Source organism: Sus scrofa, chromosome 1 (assembly GCF_054392235.1).
Source record: "Sus scrofa isolate SSC_HxYL_T2T_F1_AM1 chromosome 1, Sscrofa_HxYL_maternal_Yorkshire_Landrace_v2.0, whole genome shotgun sequence".
In the NCBI taxonomy this organism is placed as follows: domain Eukaryota; kingdom Metazoa; phylum Chordata; class Mammalia; order Artiodactyla; family Suidae; genus Sus; species Sus scrofa.
In genome coordinates this window covers 204,930,496-204,945,520 of record NC_139383.1, presented here as the reverse complement: position 1 = coordinate 204,945,520, position 15,025 = coordinate 204,930,496, and the positions used below count along the sequence as shown (strand labels likewise).

The 15,025-nt window shown below is 37.7% G+C and overlaps 1 protein-coding gene across 13 annotated transcripts in view; it reads left to right on the top strand.

Annotated features, from left to right (window-relative positions):
* The window catches only part of SYNE2 (spectrin repeat containing nuclear envelope protein 2), a 440,757-nt gene that overhangs the window by 210,041 nt on the left and 215,691 nt on the right, over nt 1–15,025 (top strand). For all 13 annotated transcript variants that reach the window (XR_014820403.1, XR_014820402.1, XR_014820405.1 and 10 more), the window contains 8 exons: nt 1,160–1,238; nt 1,484–1,671; nt 2,961–3,122; nt 4,105–4,254; nt 5,512–5,685; nt 8,902–9,060; nt 9,359–9,532; nt 13,157–13,291. Coding sequence is in view for 9 of the 13 variants with exons in the window: in XM_021074116.2 (XP_020929775.2) it covers nt 1,160–1,238; nt 1,484–1,671; nt 2,961–3,122; nt 4,105–4,254; nt 5,512–5,685; nt 8,902–9,060; nt 9,359–9,532; nt 13,157–13,291 (1,221 nt within the window). In the remaining 4 variants the exon portion in view is untranslated. The remainder of the gene's footprint in view (nt 1–1,159; nt 1,239–1,483; nt 1,672–2,960; nt 3,123–4,104; nt 4,255–5,511; nt 5,686–8,901; nt 9,061–9,358; nt 9,533–13,156; nt 13,292–15,025) is intronic.

Genomic DNA, 15,025 nt, shown 5'->3' with positions numbered 1-15,025 from the left:
TGCAACTTACAGGGAAAGATGTTGCAAATGATTTAAATATGTGTGTTTATTTCATAAATTAAAACTTCAGTGTCCTAGCAGTGTCATTTCTATAGTTAGACCGTATTAATCTTATGTTTCTCTCTTTTGGGGATGAGGGCCAAAAAGAAAAACCCAAGATGGTAAATTTCAATGCAAAAATTGGAAAAACATGATGAAGAAGGATTTATTTACAGTTTATGATTTAAACACTGTACATTCCTGAACAGGAAGCATCATTTTAAGTTAGGCTAGATTTTGAATATTTTAATTTCTTTTTCTAACTTTGATTTTTCACTTTTCCATTTATGTAATTATACCATTGGTACATAATAAGTGTATAATATATTAGTTTTTAATTAACTCTATTTTCCCAGAGCAAAATTTGTTAGCATAACACATAATAATTTGTAAAAGATATTTCTCAAATATTTTTGTGTAATGGATAGTGTCTATTTATAACATACTCTAATATATCTAATAAAAATTATTCACTATTAATAAAAACAAATGAAGTTTCTCTTATAGAAACTGATATAAATTATGCAGTATTAATAAATATGTGAATTAGGAGATTTTGGAATTGCTATAAATACCTGCCTTTTCTTATGAGAAGAAAACCATTTTTGAACAATATTACCATATTAAGATAAACTTTGTGGGAGTTCCTGTCGTGGCTCAATGGAAACGAATCCAACCAGTATCCATGAGGGTATGGATTTGATCCCTGGCCTCGCTCAGTGGTTTAAAGGATCCGATGTTGCTGTGAGCTGTGGTGTAGGTTGCAGATGCAGCTTGGATCTGGTGTTATTGTGGCTGTGGTGTAGACCTGCAGCTATAGCTCCAGTTTGACCCCTACCCTGGGAACTTCCATATGCCTCAGCTGTGGCCCTAAAAAAAAAAAAGATAAATTTTGTCAAGTCTCTCAACTATAGATTCATACTCATACCTATGTCTCCTAGACCTTCACTCTCTTTCTTCATGAACTGTTCTTTTCCTACTCAAATGTGTAGTATTAAAACTGTAAAGAAATTCTGGTGTCTAAGTACTTCATCAATGTTTATATATCTCTATCTGGATTTCTTTATATGTTTTTAAAAGTAAAAACTGTCAATATTTTTTTTCCTTTTTTTCCCCCCAGAAATTTATTGAAGAAAAACAGTTCCTAGCTCAACTTGAAACCTCTTTTCAAAAATGTGAAGAAATTCATAAGAATTTGGGTAAAGCTATACAATTACTTTTTGATGGGAAGACCACCACTTAAAAGTAGCATTTCATCTGTTTCACTCTAATGTCTTAGGAACTGATTTTACTATCTGTTTTCTTTGGATAATTTTTGCATCACTTTTAATATTGTTAGAGTACATTGCTGTCAATTAGTATGTAAATATTTTTCTTAGCAGTATTACTTTATTAATGAAAAACTGTTTTCAAAAATTACTTTCTTGTTTTGTTAACATTATAGCTAGAGAATATCCAGATATTAGTAAACAATATGCAATGGTGGAACATCATTTTTGCATGTATAGAAAAAATATATTCAATGCGAAGTCCACTCTACAAAAAGTTCTGGCGTGTTGGGCTACTTATATGGAAAACCTTCGCTTACTAAAGGCTTCTTTTGTGGAAACGAAGAAGGAACAGATGAAAGAGGTATTTTCAGTCTAATGGCATATGCTCAATTTTTACTTTTTTTTGGTCTTATTTTGTTTGGAGACCCTGATTTTCAATCTAAAAATGAGAGGCCAGAAAAGAGTAAGCATGGCTCTTGGAAAAATTCTCCAAAGTATTGGAAAGAGTTTAGTTTCTTTCTCCTATAATTGCTAAAAGGAATTCTTCTCCCTGTTATAAGTTTTACCCCACAACCCGCACAGCTTTATTAGTGTATGATTTACATACACAGTATAGCTTTTGTAAGATAAATTGCTAATTTCTTTGGAAAGGAAATAAAAGATGTGGAAGACTGGATTGATTATAGAACATTTAAAAGTAATGCTTTAAAAAAGGTTTTTTCCCCCCATTTGAGTGAATTCCTCTTAATGCTAAAAGCCTCCTGATTTACTAGAGGAGGAAGAACACGATACCTTGGATTATGTAAAGAAGTGTGGAAGAAATTCTGATGTAACTCATTATTGTTCTCATTGATGATTTATGTAATAGTCTGTTTTATGAATATTCTTTCTTTTTTCCTTTGTTTTCCTCTGTTACAAGAAAATGTAGACAGCCTCTCAGATTAAATATAATAATCTTGTGATAAACATAAACTTGTGATAAATATATGAGTGTAAAAAGAATATTTGAGGGGTTTGTGAGTCGTTAGGCGTCCTTGTTACCTAAGTAGATACCAGAAATTCAAACCTTTGGCTTTCAACAGTTCTGTCTTTAAAGGCCTTTTATTAAAATTCACATTTCTCTGAGAAAACAACACTTTAAGCCTTGCAATTCGCAAACTCTGTGCTGAGGTGCCCTTAGCTGCCAAAGAGAACTCTCTAGATAGTCTAAAATTTGAGGGAGAAATAGGAATATCTGCCTGTTGGACACCATACATATTACTCTTAAGTTGTTTGGACTTGACTACTGAAAAATGAAAACTGTTAAAGAATTCTTCTAGCCTAGGGAATCCATGAAAAGAAATTACTGAGATATTAAGGGAGGCATGAACTGAAAAAGAGTGAGACTGCTTTCTGTAAGCTCATCAGCCACTTGGAAAGATAGATGGTCAGATGCTTTCTAAAGGTCCAGGACCAGGAATGATGACAGCCAGCCAGCACCTACCAGTTAGTGATTAGGGATGAGGAGCTACAGACCAACATTGAGGGTCAGAGTCTGCAAAAACCTCACACTCCCTTTTGCTCACAGTCAGCCTTGATAAAGATCTTCTAGATAATGGAAAGACAAATATTATGTCATTAAAATATGATGGTGCTTATTATGTTATGTAGGTTGCCTTTGAACTGTCCCAGTGGAATCGAGAACATACTACTTTAAATGAAGTGGGGAATTTCTTAATTCAAGTCAGCAATGATGAAGTTGGATCATCTGTTTCTAAAGAACTGAGAAGGCTGAATAAAAGATGGAGAAAATTTATTACAAAGACTCAGCTTGTAAGTTTTTTTTTTTTTTTTTTTTTTGTAACAGCTTCATTGAGGTACAATTCACATACATACAGGTCCCTCATTTAAAGTGAGTAACTTAGTGGTTTTTAGTATATTTAGTTATGCAGCCATCACCATAATCAGTTTTAGAACAGTTTCGTCACCTCATAAAGCAACTTTTTACCCATTAGCAATCACTCCCCATTTTTTTCCTAGTGCCCCCAGCTCTAAATATTTGCCTTTTCTGAGTATTTCATATAAAGGGAGTCATATAATATGTGGTCTTTTGTTTCTGGCTTTTTTCACTTATGTGGAAAAAAAAGTGTAATGTTTTCAAAGTTCGTTTTGTAGCATGTGTTAGTACTTCATTCCTTTTCATTGGCAAATCATAGTCTATTGTATGGATATACCGCATTTTATTTGATCAAATGTTTGTGAACATTTGGCTTCTTTCCACTTTTTTTTGACAACTATGAATAATGATGATATGACCATTCATGTACAAGTATTTGTGTGGACATACAACGTATAGATTCCTAGTTGAAATTCTTTTACCATTAAAGAATTGGTGTTCCCATCGTGGCTCAGTGGTTAACGAATCCGACTAGGAACCATGAGGTTGTGGGTTCGATCCCTGGCCTCACTCCGTGGGTTAAGGATCCGGTGTTGCCATGAGCTGTGGTGTAGATTGCAGACACAGCTCGGATCCCACGTTGCTGTGGCTCTGGCGCAGGCCGGCAGCTACAGCTCCAGTTGGACCCCTAGCCTGGGAACCTCCATATACCACAGGTGCAGCCCTAGAAAAGGCAAAAAGACAAAAAAAAAAAACAAAAACAATTTGAGACAGGTGTTGTATGGGAAATTTTATAGCATTGTTACTAACTGATTAATCCTAAAAATACAGTGAATATATTATGTCCCTTTATTGTTGTTAATAATATATTAGCATAAAAATATAACCTTTACATTTCATGATATTAATTTTTTATAGGAGCTAAACCCACCACTTATAAAAAAACAAGACGAGCCCTCTCTTGGCAGTTCTGGAGATATTCAGTTCTCTAACGAAGAAAAATCAACTGTTGATTTTTCAACAGATATGTCAATAGAACTTCCTGAAAATCACAATCAGAATATTATGGTGAATAGTACTTCATGTATTTCATTTGTATATATAAATAATTTAACTTTGCTATTTTTTTTTAAAAAACCATATTGTTGAAACTGTAAATGTGATTACTAGATAATATTTAGAGTATAGTCATTTTCCAAAAAAATGTCCAAGTGTTCCCTTCACACATTAAGTGGTGGTTTTCACGGGCAAAGCCCTTTGTCTCTCATTCCCTGACGCGTTTGCAGACATGCAGAAGCAGTCATGCCTTCTGAGCTGTGGAAAGGGAGTTGATATTTTCTTCAGATTGCTTCTGACGAGTATTCAGAAATTGTCCAGTCCTGGCTAGTCCCTGGCCTGTGTCTTGCTTCCTTTCTACAGAATCAGGGGAGATAAAATCATTTCTTGCTTTGTTGGGTAATTTGGAGGATGACTTTATAGATAAGAATACTGAAAAAGAAAAAAAAAAACATAGGTATAACACCTATGATTTTGGAAATGTGCCTCCTTCAGAATAATTATTTATAGTTTTAAAGAAAGTAATTTTTAGGTGGACTATGGCCACTTGCAATGATGGAGTTCCTGTGTTTTCCCACCATGAGAAGACCTAATTGTAGAAAATCTTGAAAGATCTGAATTTGTGCAATATGCTTTTATAACACAGACTATTCTATATAATATAATATAGAATATTATATTCTTATACATTTAAAATACCTGATTAAAAACAACTTTAAAAGTGTATCTATCAGGTAAAGCTGTAGCATATTAACTTATAGGATACTGAGAGATTATTAATGGGAAAAGGCTTAATTTTGTTGAAATTTGATTTTGGTATTTCACAGCTATTGTTGCTAGCAGCTGTATTTAATTAAATTGTATATAAGTTCTAGAAATGTGTTTATAGGAGTTCCTGTCATGGCTCAGTGGAAACAAATCTGACTAGGATCTATGAGGATGCAGGTTTGATACCTGGCTTTGCTCAGTGGATTAAGGATCTGGCCAAGCTGTGAGCTGCAGTGTAGGTCACATATGCGACTCAGATCTGGAGTTGCTGCGGCTGTGGTGTAGGCTGGCGACAACAGCTCTGATTGGACCCTTAGCCTGGAACCTCCATGTGCCGTAGGTGCGGCCCTAAAAAGACAGAAAAGAAAAAGAAAATAGAGATATAACTTTTTAAAATTGAAAATTATTTTATAATGTAAATGTTACCATTTTATTTTATTTTTTAAATTTTTTATTTATTTTTAAACCATTTTCTTACGTGATGCTTTTGAATGTTTGTAGGCTGGGAAAGAACATGAAAAAGAAAATGAAGAATTTATAGGGCAGCTGAACGTGGCTGAAGAGGTTGAAAAACTCATTGGACAAGTGAAAATCTGGGAGGCAGAAACCACATCTCTTTTGGATCTTATGAGACAGCAAGATGATGGAGATACCTCAGTGGAAGGATCATTGCAGGTATGAGCATAATAGTAAAAAGGCAGCTTTCGTGGTTGTAGACTTATGTATTAAATTAAAAGTTTTAAAGGAAATAGTAATAAGACTACTGTTTGAATATTCTTTGTTTTGTTTTGTTTTTTTCTTTTTTAATGGTGTAGAATCTCATCCTTGAGTCATTTGCTGTGATTTTGCTTTAAGATAGAGGATAAATTTGAAGCCAGTACCTTAGGAATCTAAATTCTTCAACAAATTTTCCAGCTTCAGAATGGAGATTAAGGGAAGGGAGAGAGAGGGGCTGATGGAGAGTTTGGGTTGGTAGATACAGACTGTTAACATTGTAAATCCACTATACTTTAAAAGAAAAAACAGAATAGAGATTAAAATATTCTCTTCTCTCAGAGGGCAATGAGGCATGAGCCAGAGTCTCTGATAGTGCAGTGCAGTGTTATACCATCTCTGCTGTGGAAGCTCAGCCCCTCCTGAGCCATTTTCTGTTCTTACTTGATGCAGGGAGGGTGATGGACATTGTTATTCTCAGGCAGTTGGCTCATTAGAAAGCAATGAGGCAAGAATATTTTGTTCATTTGTTTTGTGTGTTTTTACTGCCATACTCGCAGCATATAGAAGTTCCCAGACTAGGGGTCAAATTGGACCTATAGCTGCAGGTCTGTACCACAGCCACAACAACCTGGGATCCGAGCCTTGTCTGAGACCCACACCACAGCTCAAGGCAAGGCTGGATCCCTAACCCACTGAGCGAAGCCAGGGATTGAACCCACATTCCTCACAGAGACAACCATTGGGTCCTTAACTCACTGAACCACAACAGGAACTCCAGGAATGTGGTTTAATAGCACTCAGTTCTCCTAGGAAAGAAGTTACAATTAAGGTTTTTACTGAGTTCCAGCTCAGCTGTGGAACTTAGAGAGATTGTCATAAATTATAACAAGATGGAAAGTTCCTGGAATAAAGGAACATTTATATAATTATTTAAAATCTACATTTCTGAGAGGTGTGCATGTGGAATTTTGTGTTTTCATTGTTTATTAGAGTGATGCTTTTAGTTCCTGCTGTGGTGCACAGATTCCATCCCTGGACTGGGAACGTTCATGTGTGGTGGGTGGAGCCAAAAAAAAGATACTTTTTTTTTTTTTTTTTTTGTCTTTTTGTCCTTTTAGGGCAGCACCTGTGGTGTATGGAGGTTCCCAGGCTAGGGGTCGAATCAGAGCTGTAGCCGCTGGCCTACACCAGAGCCACAACAATGCCAGATCCAAGTTACTGACCTACATACACCACAGCTCACGGCAGTGGCAGATCCCCAACCCACTGAGCAAGGCCAGGGATGGAATCCACAACCTCATGGTTCCTGGTCAGATTCCTTTCCGCTGTGCCACGATGGAAACTCCATTTTATTTTTATTTTTTGCTTCATTTAGGACCATACTTGCAGCATGTGAAAGTTCCCAAGCTAGGGGTCAAATCAGAGCTGCAGCTGCCAGACTATGCCACAGCCACATGGGATCTGAACTGTGTCTGTGATCTACACCACAGGTCATGGCAACACTGGGTCCTTACCCTACTGAGTGAGGCCAGAGATCAAACTCACAGCCTTGGGTTCCTTTCTGCAGAGCCTCAACAGGAACTCCGAATGTGCTAATTTTATAACATCTAAAAATGCATTAAAGTATAAAGAGAAAATAAAAATCACCATAGTTTCATTGCTCTAAGATAAATAAGATCAACATTTACAGAGTTGATATCACACAATACAATTTCTATTTTCTTCTACCCACCCCACCTCTCAGTTGTAAGTAAAAAAAAATTTTTTTGCTGGCTTGATAACTGAAAAGTGGTACCTCATTATTGTTATAATTTGAACTTATTTGATTATATGTAAGATTGAACTATCTTATAGTCATTAGCCATTTGTTTCTGTAAATTATCTGTTTTTATATTTTCTTTTTTGTTGTTGTTGTCTTTTGTTGTTGTTGTTGTTGTTGTTGTTGCTATTTCTTGGGCCGCTCCCGCGGCATATGGAGGTTCCCAGGCTAGGGGTTGAATCGGAGCTGTAGCCACCGGCCTACGCCAGAGCCACAGCAACGCGGGATCCGAGCCGCGTCTGCGACCTACACCACAGCTCACGGCAACGCCGGATCGTTAACCCACTGAGCAAGGGCAGGGACCGAACCCGCAACCTCATGGTTCCTGGTCGGATTCGTTAACCACTGCGCCACAACGGGAACTCCTGTTTTTATATTTTCTGAATTTTCTTTGGGATCTTAGTGTTTTTCTCACTAAGAAGCTCTCTGAATTTATAAGCTCTCTCTTATTTATAAGCTCTCTGAATCATGACTCATTTTTATTTGTGTAGCAAATACTTTTACCAAGTTGTTGACTGTTTTTTATTTTATTTCACAAAGAAAATCTTTATATTTACGTAGTCATTTCTGTCCCTGCTCTTATGCCTAAAGAGGCCCTCCACACTCAGAGAGCAGATTAATTTTCATGGATAATTTCTTCCTTTTCTAGTTTCATATTTTATATATAATTTTCTAATTCACCTGAAATTCATTTTTGGTATATTGTATAAAACATGGTTCTAAAGAGATTATTTCCAAAACATTTTCTCCAATAACATTTATTGTATTCCCCTCTGAATTAATTGACTTGGAACAAATTAATTTTAAGGTTTATTACTACTCTCTCAACTTATTTTCTCTCCATTGGTACTGTACTACTTCTAGTCCTTATTTTATTGAAGTGCTTAGTGTAGAAAGAATAATCTATGTTGCTTAGAATCTGATTTTTTTTTTTTTTTTTTTTTGCTTTTTAGGGCTGCACCTGCAACATACGGAGTTTCCCAGGGTAGGGGTTGAATCGGATCTGTAGCTGCTGGCCTACACCACAACCATAGCAATGCTGGATCCAAGCCTCATCAGGAACCTACACCATAGCTCATGGCAATGCTGGATCCTTAATCCACTGAGAGAGGCCAGGGATTGAACCTGCAACCTCATGGTTCCTAGTTGGGTTCGTTGACTGCTGAGCCATGACAGGAACTCTGAATCTGATTGTATTAATATAAAATTTCAAAATCAATGTTTAAAATAACCTTTTTAGAATATAAATATGCCTCATTTTTGCTTAACAGTTAAAGTTTTATGTTTTCCTGATGCAGTTGTTAATGTTTAACATATATTCAGATTTTTTATTGTGATCTCCTTTGTTTTAATAGCATCTTATTGCCAAAGGATCTATGTATGAAGAACTTGTGTCTAGAACTGAAGACTCTTTGCAAATGGATATACAAAATGTTTCAAGCCAGGAGTCCTTCCAACATGTTCTTACATCTGGGCTTCAGGCAAAGATTCAAGATGCTAAAGAGAAAGTCCAGGTCTCTAACATTCCCTATTGAGTGAATTTAGTCTTTAAAACCACATGGCCAGTGGGAGGATAGGAGGAGGTCAGGGAATTGCCTTAGAGTTTGGAAATGTTTTGTGTAATATTAATTTTGCCTTATGTTTAACTTCTCTATAATTTAGAGCATGTTGGCAAATATGATTATAATATATAGGATATTCTTATATCTAGTGGGAAAATATGAGTTTTACTCAAAGATTATATTTATTAATTTAAGAGTTTTCTAAGAAGTTGGGATAAGTGTTAAGTTGAGAATTTTTTTGTCATCACAGATCAATATGGTAAAATTAGCAGCCGTGTTGAAGAACTCAACAGATGTTTCCCCAGACCTGGATGTCAGGCTGAAGGTGGAAGAATCACAGAAGGAACTTGAATCATACATTACAAGGGCTGAGCAGTTACTTGGCCAAAGAGAGAGCCAGAGCAGACTAATTTCAAAATACAAGGTGGGGCTCTTTCAACCTTCAAATGTAGGATATTCACTATTAGCTACCTACCTCGTTTGAAATGAAGATTTTTCCATCATGTAATTATAACAAAGTTATTGTAACTTTTAAAAGTTTCTCAGTTTTATACACCGTTCCCCAGAGACTCTTAAAAATAAACATTCGAATGAAGATTTTTTTTTTTAATTCAAATTTTATTGTAGACTTGCCGAATGGACTCAGTTGTATAGTGTAAAGAGCATGCAGGCTGTATGACATCGAGTAAGAATTTAATTTCTCTGGCTTTTTTTTTTGGCTGTGCTCTTGGGATACAGAAGTTCTTAGGCCAGGGATTGAACTCAAGCCACATTAGCAACCCGAGCTACAACAGAGACAACACTGGATCCTTAACCCACTGAGCCGCCAGGGAACTTCTCTGGATTTTTCAGTCAATAAAATGGGCATAATAATTCTAGTCCTATCCAGCTGCCAATAAGTGAAACTACAAGTCTTTGAATGGTTAAAATTCTCCAAACATAAAACAAAACTTTTATTATTAAAATGCTTTGGTAATTCCCATTGTGGTTCAGCAGGTTAAGAATTCAACTAATATCCATGAGGATGTGTGGGTTTGATCCCTGGCCTTGCTCAGTGGGTTAAGGATCTGGTGTTGTCATGAGCTATGCTGTAGGTCACAGATGGGGCTCGGATCCTGCATTGCTGTGGCTGTGGCGCAGGCTGGCAGCTGCAGCTCCCATTTGACCCCTGAGAACTTCCATGTGCCTCAGGTGCGGCCCTAAAAAGAAAAGGAAAAGATTTATCAGAATGCTTTGATAAAAGTTATTTATGGACTTAGCTTATCAGCAATTCAAGATCCAATAATGTTCTGTATGGAGATAGTTCTAGGTTGACTTTTCATGGCTTGATAGGAAACTTAAGATGTACCCAAATGAAGAGGTTCAAACTATTATGTATAAGATAAATATGCTCCGAGGATATACTGTAGAGCATAGAAAACACAGCTGTTATTTTATAATAACTTTTTATGGCGTTATTATAAATATTAAACCATTGTGTTATACCCTTGAAATTAATATAATAATGCAAATAAATTATATTTAAACAAAAAGATGTGTCCAAAGCCTCGACTTAGGTTTAGCAAGCACAATGGGAGATGTGAAATAAGAGTGAAACAAGGTCTCTATCCTTGGACTTTGGGAGGTAGACCAAGGGTTCTTTTCTTTATTTAACATTTTACACCTTTATTGACCATTTAAAATAAGCTGGGCATTTTGGGGAAGATGAAGATGAACTGAGTCCACAACAGAAGTAGACTCACAGGCATAGAAAACAAAGTAATGGTTACTAGAGGGAAGGGGCGGGGAGGGATAAATTAGGAATTTGGGATTAACGTATACACACTACTGAATAGAAAATAGATAAATAACAAGGACCTGCTGTATAGCACAGCAAACTATATTTGATATCTTAAAATAAATAACCAATAATGGAGAAAAATTTGAAAAAAGATTATGTATATATGTATATATATAACTGAATCACTTTTCTGTATACTTGAAGGTAACACAGCATTGTAAATTAACTATATTTCAAGAAAAAAAAAGATAGAGTCAATCCTCCCAATGCCACTACGCCTGGTCTTTTTAGGAAAAGGGTCCCACAGAAGCCTGTCCATTCTCCTTGTGGCCTCCTCTTGTCCAGGCTCATCCTACGTTAGACTCTGGGCTGTTAACTGTGTGGGTCCCTGGTATCAGCCACTTCAACATTGCTTTTCCTGCAGCCTTTTTATGATGCCTGCCCTTTGCCAGCCACCAGCTTTGACCAATTCCCACTGTCTTTTTTCCTCCTCTTTTACTCCCAGGTGCTGAGAGTACTGAACTGAACTGAACTTCACTGTCAGTGGTTCTTTTAAATAATCACTAGGCTGGATTTCAAGAAGACAGATATGGTCAGCTCAGGAAAGAGGGAAGGAAAGAGGCTCCAGCCCTTTCTCTCCTGGAGAGAGGAGTTATGGTGTCAATTCGCTCTCCATCTTATTCTCCCTGTCCATCTTCCTCTTGGGGTCTGAGGCCAGGGATCCCCCCTTTTTGTCTCTGGCACTTAGTAAAGTAGACCATTTTCAGAGCAGCAGCAGAATCCCTGCTCTGCTGCAGACTGGCCCAGACCCCTGGGGCTCCAGACACATGGGTGGTTGGACCCCTGCCTGACAGGGGCCCTCCTGTCTTCCCTGGCCGTCACCCTTGCAATATTCACCGCGGCTTTACAGGGGTCCCTGGGGCTCAGACTGTACCTTTTCTTCAGGACACCCATAATAAAGATGTAATAAGTATATGAATGAATAATGATATGTAATAAATAATATTACCTATAATACATATATAATAAGTATGTGAATAAATAATATGAAATAAGTAATATTAACTATAATACATGTGTAATAAGTATATGAATGAATGATAGGTACTAAAAATATTACCTATAATACATATATAATAAGTACATGAATGAATCCCCATCCTGCTTAACTGTCTTCTCCCCCAGAATTACTTTCATTGTCTCATTTCTTATAGATTTTTTGCCCCTGTCATAGGCCCCAAACTATTTTTTTTTCTGTCATTTGACAGTTACTGAAGTCAGGTCTCTGCTTTTATAGAGTATCACCAGGTGATATTCTTGAAGTAGGTTAAATGTGAAGTAAGGAGCGAACACACTCCTGGGAAGGCAAATTCTGTGTCTGACTGTGGCCGCTCCTTCCTGGGATGGGACAGCCACTCTGGTGGGCCCGGGACAAAACTTTGAAGTCCATGATAATGGTGTGTTGCCTCCTGGCAGCATAAAATGCATATGCACAATATTAAATATTTGCCATGTTAAGCCTACTATAAATTGTATTTTGGAGTTCCCGTCGTGGCGCAGTGGTTAACAGATCTGACTAGGAACCATGAGGTTTTGGTTAGATCCCTGGCCTCGCTTAGTGGATTAAGGATCTGGTGTTGCTGTGAGCTTTGGTGTAGGTTGCAGATGCAGCTCGGATCCTGCGTTGCTGTGGCTCTGGCGTACGCCTGCAGCTACAGCTCTGATTCGACCCATAGCCTGGGAATGTCCATATGCCGTGGGTGTGGCCCTGGAAAAGGCAAGAAAAAGAAAGAAAAAATTGTATCTTACTGCAACGCTGATCTCTTATACAAGCCAGGATAGTCTTCATATTGTGTTACTTATACAGTGTGGTTGTCTGCTAGTACTTCAGAACTTGAGAGGAAATTTTGCCAGTAGCTCATAATAATAAGCTCACATAAGCCTCTACAGTATTTAATAAAGAGGTAACAAAAATCGTTTTGCATAACTTAAGGCAGTCTTTATCCTGTCCTCAAATGTGTAACTACATTCGAATAATAAATATTTTGCAGTTCTTTTCAAAGTAATTCAAGGATACAAAAGGAACATCAACCTTAATTTACAAAGAGAAGTCTCCCCTGAATCTTCATGAAGTCCTTTACTGGTTCTCTCTGTTAAAGACTGTAAAGTTCTACCTGTTAAAGTACTTTTGAGAAAGTGGGGGTAGAATGAGGCTTTCGCATGCCCTTATTTGCCTTTTTTTTATTTTTTATTTTTTTATTTTTTTAGGAAGCACTAATAATTTTTAATACTAAAAGTCTGGCCAAGTATTTGAAAGCTATTGAAGAACTGAAAAGCAAAGTAGCTGAGGATGTAAAACTGTCTTTGGAAGAAAAGAGCAGAGATGTCTGTGCCAAATGGGAGGTAAGAACGTGCCTGTGTGTCTGGAGCTCATGCTTCTAGATCCAACCTGGACCTGTGGGTGATCAGAATCATCCTGGGTGGTCCCCTGTGTGCCCCATGTCACAGAGGAGAGGGCTCACCTCTGCAGGCCGAGCTTCTCACACCCCACGGTCAGTGGGCTTCTGTCTGCATTCAGCTAACAGCTTTTGGAGACTAGAGAGTGATTGGAAAGTTGAAAGGGGGAGTCAAGGCTGTCTTTCCTTCTTTTTCTTGCACAGTGTTTCTGGCAGCCGTGTCTGCCCCTGTCAGCAGGTTCCATGGATCCAGCCTCTGGTGGGTGCCCCTCCTGCATGGGCTCCACTGAAGCCTCCTGGTGAGGGTGCTGGCAGCTTTGTCCCCACACTAGTGTCTGGGTCACTTTACTGCCCCATCTTTGGCTTTCATCTCTTATATAATCAATTTCCTGCATTCAGTTCCCTCTGAGCTAAATATTTAGTACTTTCTGATTTCCTGGTTGAGTTCTAACTGAGGCAACCTATTGACCCATATATATATATATATATATGCACTTTCATAGAAAAGAGGTACAGGCTCTGGTGGCAGACAGACCTGGATCCAGCAGCTCCTGGGGCAAGTTGCTTAACTCCTCGGCACTTCATTGATAGTTGGGAACAACCCAATTTATGTGGCAGGATTGTTGCAAGGGCTTAGATGAAGTACCCACTGGAGAGATTGTGTTCAGTAGATGTTATTTGGTATTACTGTGTGTGTGTGTGTGTGTGTGTGTGTGTGTGTGTGTGTACATATGGAGAGACAGAGAGAGAGGGAATAAGGTAATATAATTGAATAGTTACCCTTAAAGGCCTTCTTAAAATACGTTTTAAAAATAAACTTTTAGGAGTTCCCATTGTGGCTCTGCAGAAACGAGTCTGACTAGTAACCATGAGGACACAGGTTCGATCCCTAGCCTTAGTGAATTAAGGATCCGGTGTTGCTATGAGCTGTGGTGTAGGTCGCAGACGCAGCTTGGATCCCGCATTGCTGTGACTCTGGTGTAGGCCGGCAGCTGCAGCTCCAATTCGACCTTTAGCCTGGGAATTTCCATATGCGGCAGGTGTGGCCCCTAAAAAGACAAAAACGAACGAACAAACAAAAAACCCCCCCAAAAACCTTGTAATTTTAGAATGGTTTTTAGAATTTTACTAGATTTACAGAATTATTACAGAGCTAATACGGAAAGTTCCAGTGTACCCATGCCCAGTTTCCCGTGTTATTAACATCTTACATTCATGTAGTATGTTTGTCACAAAGGACTAATATTGATACATTATTAACTAAAGTTTATACTTTATTCATATTTCCACAGTTTTCTCCTAATGTCCTTTTTCATCTGTTCTGAATACTCTTTAGGATACACATTCTAGTTATCTCTTGTTTCTCTGTAGGCTCAGATATGTTTTGTATATATTTTCTCCCAGTCCTCAGCTTGTTTTTTAATTCTAACAGTGTATTTCACAGTTGAAGCACATTTCTAATTATTAGAAAGAAAAAATATATTTATGCTTCTTTTTCTTTCTTTCTTTCTTTCTTTCTTTCTTTCTTTCTTTTTTTTTTGGCCTTTTTAGGGCTACACTTGAAGCACATGGAGGTTCCCAGGCTAGGGGTCAAATCAGAGCTATAGCTGCTGGCCTACATCACAGCCTCAGCAATGCCAGATCTGAGCTTCGTCTGCAACCTACACCACAGCTCACTGCA